The sequence below is a fragment of the Vanessa tameamea genome, chromosome 16 (genome assembly GCF_037043105.1).
Source record: "Vanessa tameamea isolate UH-Manoa-2023 chromosome 16, ilVanTame1 primary haplotype, whole genome shotgun sequence".
NCBI lineage: Eukaryota > Metazoa > Arthropoda > Insecta > Lepidoptera > Nymphalidae > Vanessa > Vanessa tameamea.
Genome location: NC_087324.1, coordinates 4558323 through 4577853, shown reverse-complemented (window position 1 = coordinate 4577853; position 19531 = coordinate 4558323). Strand labels below are relative to the sequence as shown.

Genomic DNA, 19531 nt, shown 5'->3' with positions numbered 1-19531 from the left:
GAATTTGTTGAAGTGTTTTGTAGCCTAGAAATCCTCTCGTAGTGATCTTTTTTTTTTTAAATATATTTGTTATCACTTTGTTTTACCTTTAATTGATATTTTTGGCTGAATACACCAGATCGATACAAAATTCACATTATTTCAAAATGTAACGTAAATATTGTTTCTAACTGCATCAATTTTTTTTTAATAATAGATAGGCAGACGTGCAAATGTTACGGCATTTTTTTTTCTCTGGAAGTATGCTTTTACGCGTTTCCTCACATGATGTGGGTGGTATGTGGGGTTCGCCGGCGATGAAGGCGCCGGAGTACCCGCTAAAAAACCAGCAATACCCACTCTGTACTTTTTTTTTGGGGATCGCTTGCGCATACTACCTTGACGTCCCGACGGTAACCCCACCTCCTATCCCCAGCGACATTTATAGCGGAAAGATAGCGCAGACGCCATTTCTTCGGTCTTCGGCGAAGCGGGTCCGCAGCACTGTTTTCACACTCTCGCTCCGCGGCCTCGTTCTGTGACGTGTTAGTATGTCGTTTTCAGAGAACGAGACTATCTCTTTCCAGCACCTCTCTCTGTTGATCATGGCGTTTACCTGTCTCCGCCTACAATGGTCTCCAGGGAATGGCGTTGAGGCCCTAATGCGGCACATTCAATCAGTGTCGAATTCAGCCGTGTCCGAAGGAGCGCCGCACTCGTGACAGGAGGGGGTCACCTCCCGCCTTGCTATACGGTGCAGATACCTACCGAAGCAACCTTGCTCGGTAAGTCCACCATCACATAGACATGGCATGTTAAGAAATAAAAACCATCCCTAACATCGTCAATACGCCTCCAACCTTGGAATCTAAGATGGCATGTACCTTTCAAATCGGAATTGAACAATATCTACTAAATATTTATTAGAATTTGTGACGAGTTGTATCTACCCAGACGGACTCGCGCAAAGTCCCAACAAGTAAACAGCTTAATTCTCAATCTTGCTAAATTTTGATATCATAATTTAAAAATAATGTGTAGGCACTCGTTTATGATACTATCAAAGTGGAACGTAGTTCTTACATGGTGAGTCATCATTTGTACTACCAATTGATACTGATAAATGTTGAATAAAATAAATAAAATTGCTTAATTGTGTTATTATTATACAAAGTATACGTGCCACACACACACAATAACATCAACGCTCACACATAGTAAAGAGCGGCGGCCGAGAAGGGGAATAACGGATCATGCTTTTTCCATCACGGTATATGAGTCTTATATCTTACCCCCGAGGGTGCCCATAGATTTACACGAAAATGTTTTGTAGAGCTAATCAACCTATGAATTAAGTTTTCGCTTTTCAAGCTACTTCTTAATGTAAAATTTGGACATTATTGATTGATATATTGAATTAGGATTATAATGCACTTACGAATAGTCATATTACAGTATAAATTAAATGTTATAATACGAATGGTTCCGATCGTCTGTTAAACTGAGACAAAAACTCACTAGGTACTCTTTTTGATTGCCTCCCAAGAGGAGGATATTAATTCACCTTTATTATGTATGTTCCTCAGATAAAAAAATCCGCCCCTAAGAATATGGTATAAGAGGATTTTTCAGTCGCTCTGTATATAATATATTAGTTGAGATCTTCGCCTACTGTGAGCTGGTTTAAATAATTCCCTTTTTTATTTGAAAGGTTACAGCATAAAATAAAAACAAATTGCTGTTATCTATAAAAGATAAATAATACAAGGAAAGTCACTACAAATCTAATACTGAAATTAAATGTAGTAAAAAATGTAAACCAAAAATTATTGATAACATGCCGGTTTCTCATGCGTTGCTTAAACGTAGCTAACGTCAGATTATAATTTTTAACTCTGTTTTAGGTTATTTAGTATCTATTCAAATGTTATTTCAACAAAGGAAAAATATAATAACACAAAAAAAATACGAAAACATAATCGGAACACCTTCAAATATATACCTAATTTAAATTGCAAAAATAAAATTTTATCGAAATTATGAATTTGTTAAAATAACTATTTCTCATATAAAAGTATTTAAATTTCCGAACCAAAAATATACTCCTAAAATTATCAGTCATATTTTCAATATTTTCGGAGAGCAGTTGAGTATAAAATTTATTTCGCCGGCACATACATGCCCTTACGAGCTACTTTACAAGAATGCAATCTAGAAAACGCTTTGGTAGCGGAAAAAGTCTCAAATGCAGGAAGGCATCAGTGTTCAGGTGAATTTATGGCCGTCCTATGCAAGTAGGACCATAGTTTATCACGTCACCCGCAAATTATGAGACTTGTTCCACGTCAGCCAGTTATAGCTTGCTGTTTTTGCTCTCAGTTCGTTAACGTAGTCGTATGATAATGTTATATAGATATATCAAAACGATTTTTCAAATGCGAGTATTGATTCTGAACAGTGTCAACATACTTCGTACGTAAGATTTTGTCGGATATCATTGTTTATTTTAGATAATAATGTCTTAGGCGCCATACTTTGTGTCAACGAATCCTCTATCTGTAAGATATTTGTTTTGAAGAGAGCTCAATCTTTGGGAGACAGTGGTTCTTATAACTGGATCCCAGAAAACGTGTTTCCTTTGCCTTTTTTCATCTGTTTTATAAAACCAACCACGCGTTATCTTAAAACAAACCTAACCTAACGTAACCTAAATGTATCCAAATATATTTTTTGATAGGGCTTTGTGCAAATTCATCTAGACAGGTTAACCTATACCAAATATATACCTGCGCAGACGAAATTCACACATTTCGTTTTGTTGTATTTCGATTCGATTTTTAAACGGTGATTGATGATAAGCCTTGTAAAAAATATAGTTTTCCGAAAAAAAAAAAATAGGCCATTTATTTTTTGAAGAGGTGTTAACTATTTATCTCTTTTTTTCTAATTTTGATTTATTTTTAACTGATTTCAAAAAAAGAAGGTTATCAATCCATTTTTTTAAGTTTCTCACCTCAGGATTCCATCATTTGTAAACAAATTTGAATCAATATTTTGATGTCTTGGGTCCCAATGTATATCCCAATAACCGGAAGACGAACGTAGAAGTCGGTTTTTTGTTAAAATATTATATTATTTGATTAAGTCTTTTCCTTTTAGTATCATGATCTAGATAACTAGATTATTATACATTAATAAAATTTAATTTGAAATCTGGTGGGAAACTTGTACACTAGTCTGAAGTTTCCACAAAGTTTTGTATTCATTCTGATCCGACGAACTCCGTCTTTGGGTTTTCACTAAGAGTTTTATCCCGATTAGTAGATTATTTTGTTAGTGGAGTAACGTCTTGTGACTTAGTTTAGTTCTATTAAAGTCTTTATTAAATACTCAATATGATAAAATCTAAATATAAGTTTTGCACAAATATAAGATAGAATATTTAATAATTTAATATTGATTACTTGAATTTTATGTATATTAATATAATATTGTAAGAAAGGGTTATTTATTAATAAAATCTTTTATTGATTATAAAATAAATTTTATTCTTGTTTACAATTCTTAATATGTACATTATAATTTTGTGTATGTACATAATAGTATAATTATTGCCTACCTACCGCTGTCGTATGCGTAAGAGAAAGGAAAGCCATACAGATTGGAGGCGTAACGCGTTACGTAACGAAGCGGTTTAACCTCCCATAAGAAGTTATCACTTCAAAAATGTGGATTCAGTAAAGAATGCGCATTTTATTCTAAAGAACCCAACGTTGAAGTACCTTATTATATTCTTAACGGTGACCAGCGAACTACATAGAAGATATCAGAGTCGACAATTGTGTGTGCACTCAGATACCCTATTTAATCTCACTATCGATGAGGCGACAGTTCAACAAGATTATGAAGAGTTCAGCCCAGATGATTGCAGGTTCGTATGAGTCAAGCACATCAGATTTTTCATGTGTTTATTTTCTGCTTAAAATTCTTCTCGTGCTCGGCAGTGAAGGAAAACATCGCGACGAAAACTGCATGTGCACATCCGCGTATTGGAGTAGCGTGGCGGAATCAGCTCAAAACATTCCCCTCGAAAAATGAGACTTTAGGCCAGCAGCGTATCTCTTACAGACCTTTACTTGACAATAGACTATAAAGCTTAGAGAGTTAAGGTGGATCACCTTCACATGCATTCTGGGGCATTGGGTGTAATCAAAGTTAACTTCTGAAGCCGAGAGGTTACTAAGATTTTACTGCCAGAGTACCCCAATATTTTTATTATCTAACCCATAATCATAAGGGACATTTCTGAGATTGTGTACACGGACTTAGATTTGTATATATTTATCCAAATTGAAAATAGCGATTGTACATAATTAACCTGAGTTACCAGGTAGAGGTAATTAAAAAAATATTCTGTTGTAGACAACAGCATTACCTAACTCTTTTTTTAAACTTGTAATTTCGAAGACTTTTTTCACGTACATTTCGTAGTTAATTAATCATACGAGGTGTAATAACAGCTCATATTAGGTATGTTTTTGTACTGTAACTCAAAGTCAAGGTCAACGGTGTCAAGAAACGTATCAAAGATATAATTTGGAGTTAATACGAATAAGATATCAATTGGAGACAGTAGGTATTTGCTTCAGCATTTGTCGTCAAGGATTCTAATGTAGTTTCTTTCAATTGTGACGTTTCCTTGTTCAATCTGCATATTCACATTTTATATTCTAATGCTATTCTATTAAATACTATATAAAGTAGCGTGTTAGTTAACAGCACAGAGAAACCATTTCTTTGCAAATCCGCTGGATACAAGGCTGGAGTTTGTACCTAAAATAGTTTTCATGTTACCTTTTGTTTCGAGAAAATGTTTTCCGTATGCAAAACAATTCGAGTAGCTAAATGATACTTTGAAATAGTTGTGAAATTCAACAGAGAGTGGAAAATAAAAGATAAAAGAAACAGCATGACACGCTTGTACGAAGTACTCTGGAGGGGACAAAGAATACTTGCAGCAATTTGATCTTTATTCCATGAGCAAGAAGATCGATGTGTTTTTTGCCAGACTTAACAACAGAACAATAATGGCATGGAGCATACGAGGTATTCATGTGGGAATTAAACGTTTAGCAATTTCAAAGATTTAAGCCATTTGCGGGTCTGAGCCAGTAACAATGTTTTATGTATGCTTTTAATAAGAAAACTCCTGCTCTAAAAAATTAGCAAATGTTTGTAAAAATATTTTATTATGTAAAGTTTTTAGGCGTTCAAAAACAATTTATCATATAATTCATATTATTATTATTCCTTTAGGTACTTTTCATAAGTCAATATTATTTTTTTACATTTTGCGTCTATCTTAAGCCGTACATTGGAATTTGATGTGATTTCCACCTCTATTTAACTGAATCACGTTATATTATAATACTAACAAATTCCAGTAGACTTAGTCATGCATGTATTTATAATATGCCAAGAGTCTCTTTACAACCGGATAGTTGGTAAAGATCAATAGGTATTTATATATGTGTACATATTTTTTATGGTAATGGAATATTATTATTTGCATTTAAGGAAAAAGATTAAATACTAGAGTTCCTTCTAAAACCGAGTAAATAGAACCAACAAACTCGGTATAACAAACGTAATTAAATTGGCCACTTCTATCTTAAGACATCCAGCGTTTTCAACTTAATTGAAACTTTAAATCCCTCGAAATTGGAAGTCCAAGATTTCCTTCGAAACTATTCTTCTACGAAATGTAAGTGAAAAAAAGTCTTCGAAATTACAAGTTTAAAAAAAGAGTTAGTTAATGCTGTAGTCTACAACAGAATATTTTTTTCTTTTTATATGTGCAGTTCTTCTCAACCTACGTATAACAATTAACGCATTTCGTTAAGGAGAAGGAGTTCCTTATATGGACTTGTTTTTCAAAGTCCGTTGCTAAATGTGCGAACCTTTGCGTTTATGGAATGTCTTATTCGATTAAATTATTCTGATTTATCTGCAGATTTAATTGAGCTCAGTGATTTTTAAATTAAATTATATTGCACTTAGTAGATTGGCTTTATGGAAGCCCGTCTGGATAGACACCACTTATTGCTACTTAGTATTGTTGGGTTTCGATGTTTAAAGGCTTAGTAAGACAGTGTAATTACCGGTACATGGGACGTAACTTCTCTAAGTTGCCAAATTTAGTAGCTCATTGGCGATGTAAGACCACTTACATCAATCGTGTTCAGAGGTCATTAAAATAATTATAATATGTAACTCATTATATAATATATTCATGAAAAAAATCGTATAAACATTAATACCGCCGAAGCCAAATATAGAGATACTATGGTAAATTAAAACTTAAACGTGGCAATGAATATAAAATTAACTTATTGAAGTTATTTTAACCAAACAAAAACTCATATTTCTTTGTTAGGCTCGTGAATGGGTCCATTGTTCCCACCACTAATAATATTTATTTGAGGCTATTTTTAGCAATTTATGCATTGGAATACTTTTTTATTTTATGAAAATATTACCTTTATAATAATTTAAAACATAATATAGTAAAAATAGTAAGGATATATTTAAACATTATTGTTTGCTATTTCACAGGTTTATTATATTGAATTAAAGAATTTAATTTTAGTATGTTAAGAAAATCGAGTCTTATTTCCGTCATGTGGTGTTACAAATTTAAAATAATATCTTACATCCTACCAATTTTTTCCATATTGTTAGTTTAGTTCATAAAAATATTTATAAAAGAAAACTACGCAGAACCAAACATGATTTAATTCTCTCATTCACACTTCGAATATTTAGTTTAAAAACTGTTCACGACGTAAGATAAGCGGGAGTCAGTCAGTGTCAGACGTGTGTCCAGTGTGTATTATCAAAATGTTATACATAATATTAATAACATTGGTGATAATTTGGTATTTATATGGAACCCGAACTTTTGGATATTGGAGAAAAAGGGGTATTAAAAATGATGAACCTATACCATATTTTGGAAACAATTTGAAACAGTTTATTCAAAAATCTAGCATTGCAATGTTGGCTACAGAGGCGTATAAAAAATATCCAGAAGAAACAGTGGTAGGTTTTTTTAGAAGTACTTCACCAGAATTAGTGATAAGGGATCCTGAATTAGTTAAAAGGATATTGATTACAGATTTTCAACATTTTTACGACAGAGGATTTAATTCACATAAAACATCGATTGAACCATTATTCAAGAATTTATTTTTTGCCGACGGTGACTTATGGAAATTAATTCGAAAAGGCTTCAGTCAATCCTTCAGTACTGGTAAAATTAAAGCAATGTTTTCCATAATTACTGAAAGGGCTGAGAAACTTCAGTTACAAGCAGCTGAAATATCAAAATTAGAATATTATGATATGCGTGAACTAATAGCAAGGTATACAACTGATTTTATTGGTGTATGTGGTTTTGGAATAAATATAGATTCTTTGAATGATGAAAACTCAGAATTTCGGAAATTGGGAAACAGGATATTTCATAGGTCATTTAGGGACGCTCTTGTTGGAGCTTTAAAGTATATGTTTCCAAATTGCTTCAAAAATTTTCATTTTTTATCAAGTGAAGTAGAAACGGTAATAAATGCTTTAGTAAAGAAAATACTTAAAAGTAGAAATTATGAGCCATCAGGGAAAAATGATTTCATAGATTTGATGTTAGAATTGAAGAAAAAAGGTAATCTTATAACAGAATCGTTGGAATTTAGAGATGAAAATGGCTTACCGAAACTTGTTGAACTGGAATTAGACGATATGATATTGACCGCGCAATGTTTTGTCTTCTTTGGAGCTGGTTTCGAAACATCATCAACAAGCGCTAGTTATACTTTACATCAACTTGCATTTAATATGGAGTATCAGGAAAAAGTGCAAGCAGAGATTGATAGAATACTACCAAAATATAACAATAAGTTAACTTATGAAGCTATTAATGAATTGAATACTTTAGAGAAGGCATTTTATGAAGCATTGAGAATATTTCCTCCGGTTGCATTTCTTATAAGAAAGTGCACATCACCGACATACACATTCCCTGAAATCAATCTAACTATAAACGAGGGTGTGAAAGTTATTATACCTGTGCAAGCTTTACATAATGATGAAAAATATTTTCACGAGCCAGAAAAGTTCAATCCGGATAGATTTAGTACCGCAAATGAGTTTAAAAATAATATATTTTTACCATTTGGAGATGGCCCACGTGCATGTGTAGGTAGGTAGAAGAATATAAATCAAATGACCACTAGCCCCTGTCTAATAGATTTTAAGACAAAAATCCTAAGAGTTCAAACTCTGGGTTGGTCCAAAAAATAGTTATGGGATTTCATAATTGAGAAATTTCCAGTAATTGCACTCCCGCACCAGGAAATGTATGTCAAGTCGTTAGTCCTTAACCAGTGCTCTCTCCGATCTTGTCATTTATTTATTATTTATTTATTTATTTTAAGTGAATATACATTTTATTTATATTGTACTGTATTAAAAACGATGTAACAAAAACCCTTTTGGATTTATCCGTACATCGGTATTCGTTGTCAACACTTATAGACTTAAAACTATACAATAATAACAAAATAAAATATAAAAGAAACAAAAAGCAGGTACATAGCAAATAAATAATCTTACAATTAGTTGTTTATTTTTTTCATAAAACAGCGATAAGTGAATTGACGCTGTGACTATTCATTAACCGGATCAGAACAACATCGTTTAATATAGCGTATACAGGTGTTCCATGTATTGTATTAATTATTTTATAACATGACATGATCATCATGACATCGGTTTATACGAGTGAGGGATAAGAGAGAACATAGAGCTTGTGTTTTAGCATACACTTGTGCACTATAACACGCCCTTCACAATTGGCTAGTCTCCCCATAGATAGAAAGGAACAACTTTTAAATTATAAAATTATTTGGGTTCGCGATCTATTCGCATTACAATTTTTATTTACTATAATATGGTTTTCTTTAGTGATCTGGTTGTTAATGTTTCCGCAATCCCGATACATCTTTTGTCTTCTCATATAAATGTTAAGAGGTTTTTTGTTTATAATAGCTTAAGTTTTATTTACTATTTCAGCTTCAAGATTAGGAAAGGTCTTGGCTATGGCTGGTATTGCTGCTATTTTACAGAAGTTCACCGTAGAGCCATGTGCCATAAGCAGGCTACATCCTATACCTCAACCTATGGCGGTTGTATCTGAAAGCTTTATCGGCGGACTGCCGCTGAAACTAACTGAAAGAACTAGAAGCCTTTAAATGTACCTATGCTATTTTTCAAAGTAAAATAATCACTTGGTGGTAGAGCTTTGTGTAAGCCCGTCTGGTATTGTATTGCTAGTGTAATTTGAAATTGGTAAAAGCCCGGTTTTTATATTCGAGAAACTATTCGTTTTGATCAGTACTACATATACTTCTTTTTCGGTGGGAAGTCTTATAATATCAAAACGAACTTCTGTGCCAAATTTAAAATTTTCGCGAAATTTGGTGTTTAATGAAATGTAGGAAAATTTTCGAATGCACCAAAATTCTTAATAGTGGATTTATATGATGCAAGAAATTAAATGATAATACGATATTTTGTCGTGAAAACATTTATTTCCCTTAGTGTTATAAATACAGTCGGTTGTAATATAATATACAATTTATTCGATGTTGAAAAAGCTTAAAACTATATACGTATATAAATGCTTGTTGGTATGTCATTGTCTTAACAAATATTGGTTTATAATCTATAAACTACTCTATACTATTTTTATACAAACGAAAATATACTATTAGTATGTTTTAGTTTTTATTTTTTTTTTCTTTATTGAAATAATATTTAAATAACTTTGAAATTTATTTTCAATAACCAATCGAGAGCACGCAGGAATAGCTGATCTAATCAATACAGATTAATAATGATATCAGCTAATTGTTGATTAAAATATATCTCCAATAATAAGTTTTATTTCCGTTTGTATGAAAATATTACCACCTACGGTTCAAACGACTAGCACTAACTTATTCCTTTAATGGTTAACATGTTATGTATTTTCTGCTATTTTATCAAGGACAGAAAATAAATAAATATTTATATACCTAATAAGTAATGCATTAATTTGTAACCAAGCAGGTGTAGCACGATCAAAATGTTTATATAATTTTATTTTAATAATTACACACATGGATTGAAAAATGTAACTTTTCTTTTAAAATTTCCTATGTTAATGACGATGACAATGTTAAATATTTCTGATGTCAGTCTGTAAAATAATTGTAATTAATGGACACACACAATATATTATGATTATTAATATTTTTTTTAATATTAAAAGTAATATTTACAGTCTCAAATTAAACTTGGACAAGCTAAAATTATCACAAATACTCAATACATTCATCGATCACACATACAATACTTATAATGCCGACGTATTAATTATTGAAAAATAAATAAATCATTACGAACTATAATTCTGAATTAATTAAGTTGATAATAATTTTATGTGATACTTCTATACTATTATATTTAATTTATTATATAGAATTTTGTCTTTAAATTTTATTTTTTTGTTTGTGGTTTTATTTCGTAATTTTTAATTGTAAATTTATATATTGAATGACCCGTGAAAAAATATCCGACAGTATTTATTTTGATATAAAATCGAGATTTAAATTGTTCATTTATACGTATGACGAATACATTGGCATTTAAATATTATAATATAAATTTCTATTTTAAATTGAAAGTTTGATAAGGCTGAAACCTTAAGTGTATTAGATGGAGAAAATGCTTTAAAAAAAAATTTAAATCAAAAATGTTTTTTTATTAAAATGTATACAATGCATAAAACTGTCCTGTCATCATAATAAATTTGACCGAACATTTTTTGTCATAAATTAAATTAACACGCTAAGAGCTGACATCATATATCGTTACTGTGTGCTTTAATAATTTAATAATATAAGAATTGCTATTCAATTTTTTCTATCAACAATGCATGATGAATAAAATACAAAAATGCAAATTTACACTTTTTTTCTTTTGTTACTGCAAGGTCATGTAACTTTATAAATACGACAAAAAGCGATTTTTAGTAGCATGTTAGCAGCTACATTTAATCGGAATCTCTAATGAACACAAGCTTAAATTTATATTATAAATCTCATATAAAATTGAGTATAACACACCGTAATATTAATGGCAGCCCCACACTAAGCTTACATTTGTTTTTTTTTTTTTTTAATAAATTCATACATTGGCTTAAGTTTAATTTTGATAATTTAATAGTTCGGTATTTACATTTAGGAATATATTTAATGAAATATGATTTGATATTTAATTATTTCATAGTAGGAAATACTGACACATAAAAAATCATATATCTTACTAAGTTACTACATATTGCAAGCAAGTATATAATTAACTTGAATTACTTTATTTAACGCAATGATTTCTGTGTCATACGATAACATACTTGTATCTGATGAATATGTATATGCTTGTATAATGTTTTAATCGTGTACATTTTATATAGATACATATATTGGAACATATGTTTATAAGCTAGCGAGACGGTACTTTTTAAATAGTTTTTCTATTTTTATTCTTTTAATTATATTTTTACAGTAAGCCGATGACATATTCAATTTATACTGTACCTACTTTTAGTGAAATACATAACAATAATGTGATAAAAAATGTCTTAATAATAAAACAAAATTATGATATTTATGACATAACGAAGCAAATCCTAGACGAACCTGATTGATGAATAAATAATAGTTATTATTATACAATATTGTATTTTATTTGTGTGGGGGCGACACCCGCGATACTGGTTGGCTTAGTATTAAATAAAATGTTATAAATCGTACTAATTTTCTCTAAAAGGTTGAGCAAATATCTCATTAAGTAGTTGTTGATACTCTTCAGCATTATAGAGATAATCTTCGTCGTCCAAGAGTGACGTTAAATTATACCTGTCAAAAGAAATAATACCTCCTTTAACATTTTAAAAAACCAGACGCATGCTTTTTGCATACCCTCTTCGAAGTATAACATACTTAATTATAATAAGTAATATAACTATACAAATTGCGGTATTAAATTAAAAATATATATATATATATATTTAGTATAAGGATTGTATTTTTAAAGAGAATAAATTTATCTAATCCAGTGTAATCACAGGCACATGGGACATAACATCTTAGTTCCCAAGGTTGGTGGCGCATAGGTGATGTAAGGAATGGTTAATATTTCTTACAGCGCCTTTGTCTACGGGCGGTGGTGACCACTTACCATCAGGTGGCCCATATACTCGTCCGCCAACCAATGCCATAAAAAAAAGTAACGAAAAATAAAATTAGCAATTAATCGTTAATTCTCTTTCTGATATAAAATATGTTTCTTAACTTTCAAACTGTGTTTAACACACTTTAATTACGTTTATTTTCAATAAACTATTTATATCCTTCTTTATAGTAAGTTGTGTAAGACATACATCTCGTATATAATTGATCTCTTACCTGGAAGTGTCTCTTCTCCTTCGTACGTTCATTTGCGAAGTTGCTTCGATACAGAGCACCGCAAAGTGATTATTGCAGGAGTATCTATGAAAAGATTGAAAAAAAGAAGTGGAAAATGATATATTTCACATCTCTATCGCTTATGTTTTAGTGAAAAGAGAGATAGATAGAGACAGTGAGCTGTTAGAAACAGACACATTTTATCTTTTATATGTACATGTAAGTTTAGTGTGTGTTTTAATTGTTAGCTTTATTCTTTATTTGATAATAATCTTTAAATAAAACGAAACGAAATTGTGTTTTTAATAGGGCTTTGTAGTAATACTGTCAATGTATTATAACAAAAAATTAATTATCGTGTTAAAAAAATCATACAAGATTTTTACATTACATTACATTAACAGCCTGTAAATTTCCCACTGCTGGGCTAATGCCTCCTCACCCTTTGAGGAGAAGGTTAGGAGCATATACCACGCTGCTCCAATGGATACACATGTGGCAGAATTTCGTTGAAATTAGATCCATGCAGGTTTCCTCACGATGTTTTCCTTTACCGCCGAGCACGAGATGAATTATAAACACAAATTAAGCACACGAAAATTCAGGGGTGCTTGCCTGGGTTTGAAACCGTAATCATTGGTTATGATGCACGCGTTCTAACCACTGGGCCATCTTGGCTCTTTACACATACAAGATTTTTAAGCTCGACTAAATGTTAAATATGTTTCATTTTAAGGATTTATTCATTGTGAATAGGAAGTACAGGGTAAAAATTAAGGCATGACTTGAAAACTGATGAAGGCCCAGTGCTGAAAACACTTGACTTCAGTCAAGCCAAACTACTGAACTGAATTTGATAAAGTTTGATATGAAGCAAGCTTGAACTCCAAGAAAGAACATAGGTTACTTTTTTATGCCTGACAATCAACCTCTAAAACGCGAACGAAGCCGCGGGCGACAACTAATTGGCTTTATAATTGACCTTTACTCGGGCATTATTAGTATGTTACATACATACTCACGAAGCCGAAACTTCAAGAATAATTATAATTAAATCTATTAAAAATCTTAAATATTTCCTTAAAGTATATTTAAATATACGTTTAGTTACTTAAGATAAATTGTATATTTAATTGTCAGTCGCACAGTTTTAATTAACTCGTTTTTTGCAAAGTCCTTGAAGGAGGTATTTGGTAATTGTATTGACTAAATATAATTTAGTTTATTATTTCTTGCTTTTCTTTGTGCTAATCTCATACAAGTTTAATGATAAAAATATATTTAACCTTTTTGATTTGAACAATTAATTACCTGATCAAGTAAATAAGAATACTTATACAGGTTATGATGACGTATGGAATTGTACTGAAAAATAAATTTAACATGTTTTATTTATGGAGAAGGATTTTACACAATCCACTGTATTCGCCACTATACGTTGATGTGCTACAATACTTCTTTACCGTTCAAACTATCGTCATTATTGGTTGGTACACAGACAGAATAACGTATACCGTCTTACTAGTTATTCAAATAAATTAATGTCTCTCTGTTAGTGTCGTAATGAATCGTTTTACAGTTGTATTGATACTTGCGTGAAAGTATCTAGGATAGTACTGTCGACGTACAACAATCTCGCGTCAGGAATTATAGATAATTGTTTTCAAATATATCTAAGCAGACATTGAACCCAAACCAGGCGTTAAATATATAGATATAGAAAACTTTTTCTTATAGTTGATTGTATAATAAACGAAAACTTCTGTGTACCCAACGGTTATCTTATTTTAATACATTTTAAGAATATTTTACCTCTCCTGTGATAGCAGTTTGTGGGAATATAGGGAGGCAGCCATTCCTCTGCTAGTGGGATCGCCATTCTGCCATTCCTCGCAAAAGTTATCGAGAGCGCGCTCGCCGCTCGCGTGTGATCCGTGCCATATCAGCTTCTGTGACCTGTGACATTTATATCAGGTTTAATATTTTTCATTCGAGATTAAAGATATATTGTGGAATGTTTTAAAATAAATCTGTTAATTAATTAATACAAAAACCCACGAATACTATGAAAATGTATAACGGCAATGATGAAATGAATAATACCAATTTTCTAATAGTGTTAAATCTTACCAATGTGCGTCCATCATTATATTTTTGCCACTGAAGCTATATATCTTGGGCGGACCGACCATAACACCGCCGTTACCATCAAAAATGTCCGAGAAAGACTTAAATAGTATGTCTCCTTGAATATTAACAACAGGTAAATGTCTGTCCGAATATCGAACTGTTGAGTCGAGGTTTTGAATTCTGTAAGAAAGTTATAAGTCGAGTTTATAATTCAAAAACAATTTATCTACACACAGGATAATACTAAATTAGAGTTTACGAATGAGATGCTAAAAGAAAGCACATATTACAAGAACACGTTAACACTAAATTTACCTTTGATAATTTAAAAGTTGGATTGAAAACTACTGGTATGATCTTACAATCTCCGTAATATAAATTGAAAATGTCGTAGTTGCCATTCGACGTTTGAAATTAACAATCCTTACCTGCTAGTAAGGAAAGCTCTAAATGTGCCTTTTAAACCAATTCGCCTCGCTTGTCTGTAGCAAGCATAATCAGCTCGTCGTACTCCATGCATATTCCCAGATAGTGGTTCATTTAAAGCGGCTAAGCGGAGCTAAAAATAAATGAGTCAGAGTTTTTTCATTTGGTGTTACATACAATACATAAATAATGTAAATGCTTAAATAAAAAAATTAAATTGGAATTGAGCATACTATTTATTCTCACGATAAATGAATCATATTCAAGAAAACTTACAGTAGGTCCCACGGGTGTTAACGGTGGCGAGTTTTCAACTAAGTTTGATATCTGCGGCATGTGGACTAAGCTCGCTGCAAGCATGGGTGGTGTTTGAGGAGCCACGGTTGTGGTCACGGGCGCGGATCGAGTGACGAGAGACCCTAACTTTAATACAAATAATCCTTTATATACTTACAGACGAACAACTTTTATGTTACTTATTAATAGCCGTTATTTTTAAATCCAGAATTATTACAATTATTGCACCACAACATATTTTACTGATTCAAAGTAGTGATATGTATAATAAACTTGGCGAAGATTTATATCAAGTCTAATGTGGAAATAATAATTAAATCTCATAACATAATTTAATATTTTCGTAAACATAATTATAAAATATAAACATTTTTTTAATATGCTTACCAAAACATACTGCCAGCCAGAGTTCACTTTTACGAAAAGGGCTTGTTCTTCAATAACATAAGCCAATGCTCCCACGGGACTTGATGATGCCAGCTAATGAGAATAACAGTAAAATACAAATTATTTTTTATACTCTGCATGCATGAGTTGTTTCGGTATATGTTTTATACCCAAAATGTATCATAGGCTTAAATTTATGTCAAAAATCTAGACTTTTTTATATTCAATTTGCGTTTATACTTCATTTTGGGTTTGCCGGTGAAGGGTAACATAAGAAAACCTGCACGAATCAAAAGACATCCTGACCCATGGTTTTACACCACTCTACAGAACAGCGTGGTTGTTAAGTTGTATGTCATATTCATTAATACACGACGAGTCTTTTGCTCAACGGAGTTATTGGCAGGGACTTCACTGAGGATAATCTATTTCTTTTTTTAAATCAAATATTAAATGCTTTTAAGCTTAAAGAAATAAACATACTCTCATCATTTCTTCCGTTGTTGAAAATACAGCTGCACCAGGCACGTTTCTGTTTGTGTTCGGTTCCTCATAATGCGATCTCGATTCGGTTCCAGGGTAAGCTTGAAATGGATACCAACGATTCAATTTAATATTTGTTTTGTAAGACATTTTGATAACATGCCTTGAAATAAATTTAATGCAGTAGATTCAAGAGATAAGTTATGATCATTTTCAAATGTATTTCACCCTATCCGTACTTACGTGTACGATCTCTGTGTCTATCTTTAAGATCTTTCAAAGCTTTTAATTCGTCTAGTGGACTTTTCGGGACTGTGATCCGGCAGCGTGTATATTAAAAACAATTATTAGATTTACAATAAGAATATTAAATTTCAATTTAAAGCTTAGCTCTTACCTGGTCTACCGTAAAACTTTGTACTTCCATGAACTGGTTCTTCAATGTAATTGACACCGGGTTCGCCTTTCGGACCAACTATTGATATACCAGGGATCCCCGGAGATCCAGGAGGACCTGGTGGTCCAGGAGGCCCAGGTACGTACTGAATGGGTTCAGATCTAGTCGCCGGAAGACCAGGGGGACCAGCAGGACCCTGAGCTCCTTTTAAACCTGGTGTACCATCAATTCCACGATCTCCCTTTTCTCCTTTGAACTGTGAATTAAAGATATTTTTTCTTATCATTTCAATTTAACTTCGTGTTCAGACTATTAGTTAAAAAAAACCGTTTCTCTTGATGAATGAGATATTATATTTTTACATTATAATATGCGTTTGGATTCGTATATTTTTATTATAGTAAAAATAATGTAAAAAAGGAGATATAAGTTGATCTTTGCTCTTGCTTACCATTGAAACATCTAAAATATTTACACCTGGATCACCCTTCTCTCCTTTAGGTCCCACAGGTCCAGGCACTCCAGGAGGTCCCAATGTACCTGGACGTCCCTACAATATAGTATTCATTTTAATGTAATGAAAACATACTTGTATTTCTTATTATTTTTCCACAATTGTTTGGTTTTACTTACCTTCATATTCTGAATAGCATGCAATATAATGAAAAATATGTATTAATAATAATAAAATAATGTATCAATTATTATGCATTCAATAGAATTAAATTAAAACCAACCATCCATCCAGGTAAGCCAATTTCTCCTTTTTCTCCAAATTTGCCCGGTGGTCCGGGTATGCCTTGGAATCCTTGGGGACCTCTTGGACCGGGTGGACCGGGTCTTCCTCTTCTACCTCGTAAGCCAGCATCCCCTTTATCACCCTAAAGTAACATATACCGACAATATTTATTGCTGTTCTGATGTAAGGTAAGCTTTGGAGCGAAATTAGAAAAAAATATTGCTTGTATATTTAATTATTTGAGGACATTGACAAAAATAAAAATGACTACTATTTTTTTATTTTTTTTTTATTAATTTTATTTCATTTACCTTGAGAGTAAAGATTTCTGAACCTGTAGCAGATGTTATGCTAACTGGACCCGGTGGCCCTCGTTCACCTCTTTCACCTTTAAGCCCTGGTGATCCAGGCGGCCCAGCAATACCAGGCATTCCAGATGGTCCAATATCACCTCGTTCACCGGATTTTCCATCTTTGCCCGGAAAACCTGGAGTTCCATCATTGCCTCGGCTTCCCTTTTCTCCCTGATCGGAAAATTAGAGCGAAATTGTCAATAAAAGAAATACTTATTACCATTTTATGATTTAAATTAAACACTTACCTTTTCACCCTTGTCACCTCTAGCTATTTGTCGTTGCCCTAAAATCATATTTAAGCTTAAATAAAAAATATACCTATCACATAAATACTTAACAATAATTCATTTTTACGAAACTGATAATTGTATTCGAAATTCTTTAATACCACATCATATCTTAAAACATGAAACATGTGTATAACAATAGTTATATATACTGATAAGAATTAATACGATACATAATATACCATGTGATAATGCGTACCAGATGTAAGAAATTCTGATTCTTCTGAAGCAATTAATCCCGTTGGCAATGTTGGTGGGCCAGGTGGTCCCGGTGATCCACGCTCCCCTGCAGACCAAGTAAGAATTGGTTTTGAATTAGCATAAAATTACAAGCAGTCTATCTATTAAAGTATATATAAAAAAAGGTTTATTTAGTATTTGTTTAAATTTTAGGGTAACGAGTGGAGTTATCAATTCTAGGATAAATGTTGGGTACTTTTAAATGTCTGGTTTACCTTTTTCTCCCTTTTCTCCTCCTCTACCATTGGCACCTGGAAGGCCAGGGCGTCCGTCAAATCCGGGACCACCTCGATCACCTTTTACCCCACGATCACCTTTCGATCCAGGGTGACCCTAAAAATTAAATGTAAATATTAGATAATCAATATATTTTTTCACATTGAGGCTTACCACCTTTACCTATTGTAAAACTTGATTTTTTATTTTTATTTTCTCTGAAAACACTTACACGATCTCCTTTGGTTCCCGTTTGCCCTATTTGACCTCTTTCTCCTTTTTGACCGGGAAATCCTCGTTCACCCTGAAGACCGATTGGGCCTGGCTGACCAGAATCTCCTTTTGGTCCTGGTGCACCAGGTCTACCAATAGCACTATCATGAGATCCAAACAGCGACTCCTGAAAAAAATATTTTCAGTTAGTTATTCCTCTTTTTATTTCTTATATTTTACATCTAATTACTTTAGCGAAAATAAGTACATATAGCGTGATATTAGTAACCCGGTACGTATCCCATAAAAATTCGGGTAAGTTAAAGACGCACATCGCCCCAGTAATAAAATGGTCTAATGCATTATATATACTAATACTCCAAGATAAATTTATTCAATAATTAATAAATAAATAATAATGAATATCTGAACATTTCATTTAAAGTAATATTTAATTTAGTACATGTAAGTGTTAAAAAAATTATATCAAGTAAAAATTAAACATTTTATATCATATCAAAGTTCATTAAACAAAGAATCTTCAATCTCAAATTGAAACGATTTATTCGACGAAACAGAAATTATTTTCAAATTTACTCAAACTTTTAGCGACGACGGCTGAAATAAATTTTCTTATCTTCGCTTCCTCGATGTGTATCTATCAGGAATGAAAAGTCGTTTTCCAAAGTTTGTTCAAGTGGTTTGTTTACTGAAGTAGACAATCCTCCTTTCCAAAAGACATTCGTTTCAGTTAATGTTGAAGTGACGTTTAATGTAAACGAAATTGACTGTTAAACAATCTATATTTACTCCAT

The 19531-nt window shown here is 32.1% G+C and overlaps 3 protein-coding genes across 3 annotated transcripts in view; 1 reads left to right on the top strand and 2 right to left on the bottom strand.

Moving 5' to 3' along the window:
• Positions 1-19531, bottom strand: part of LOC113393894 (serine/threonine-protein kinase RIO1) — a 208745-nt gene that overhangs the window by 27501 nt on the left and 161713 nt on the right. The window lies entirely within an intron of this gene.
• On the top strand, positions 6840-10452 carry LOC113393895 (cytochrome P450 6B7-like). Its single transcript, XM_026631003.2, has 2 exons — positions 6840-8236; positions 9109-10452. Exons 1-2 carry the CDS (start codon positions 6880-6882, stop codon positions 9285-9287), a joined length of 1536 nt encoding a protein of 511 aa, XP_026486788.2. The 5' UTR covers positions 6840-6879; the 3' UTR covers positions 9288-10452.
• The window catches only part of LOC113393947 (collagen alpha-1(XVIII) chain-like), a 163926-nt gene continuing 156084 nt past the window's right edge, over positions 11690-19531 (bottom strand). The window contains exons 12-28 of the mRNA XM_026631074.2: positions 18736-18903; positions 18503-18620; positions 18247-18333; positions 18006-18043; positions 17716-17928; positions 17403-17546; positions 17117-17215; positions 16666-16921; positions 16512-16580; positions 16269-16369; positions 15786-15878; positions 15378-15524; positions 15104-15234; positions 14676-14855; positions 14358-14501; positions 12546-12629; positions 11690-11996 (exon numbers count right to left, since the gene is read on the bottom strand). Of these exons, the coding sequence (XP_026486859.2) occupies positions 11891-11996; positions 12546-12629; positions 14358-14501; positions 14676-14855; positions 15104-15234; positions 15378-15524; positions 15786-15878; positions 16269-16369; positions 16512-16580; positions 16666-16921; positions 17117-17215; positions 17403-17546; positions 17716-17928; positions 18006-18043; positions 18247-18333; positions 18503-18620; positions 18736-18903 (2178 nt within the window). The 3' untranslated portion in view covers positions 11690-11890. The remainder of the gene's footprint in view (positions 11997-12545; positions 12630-14357; positions 14502-14675; positions 14856-15103; positions 15235-15377; positions 15525-15785; positions 15879-16268; positions 16370-16511; positions 16581-16665; positions 16922-17116; positions 17216-17402; positions 17547-17715; positions 17929-18005; positions 18044-18246; positions 18334-18502; positions 18621-18735; positions 18904-19531) is intronic.

Coding starts and splice junctions, on each gene's coding strand:
- LOC113393895 (XM_026631003.2), top strand. CDS start 6,880: ATGTTATACATAATATTAATAACATTGGTGATAATTTGGTATTTATAT. Junction 8,237..9,108: donor TGGCCCACGTGCATGTGTAG/GTAGGTAGAAGA, acceptor TTACTATTTCAG/CTTCAAGATTAGGAAAGGTC.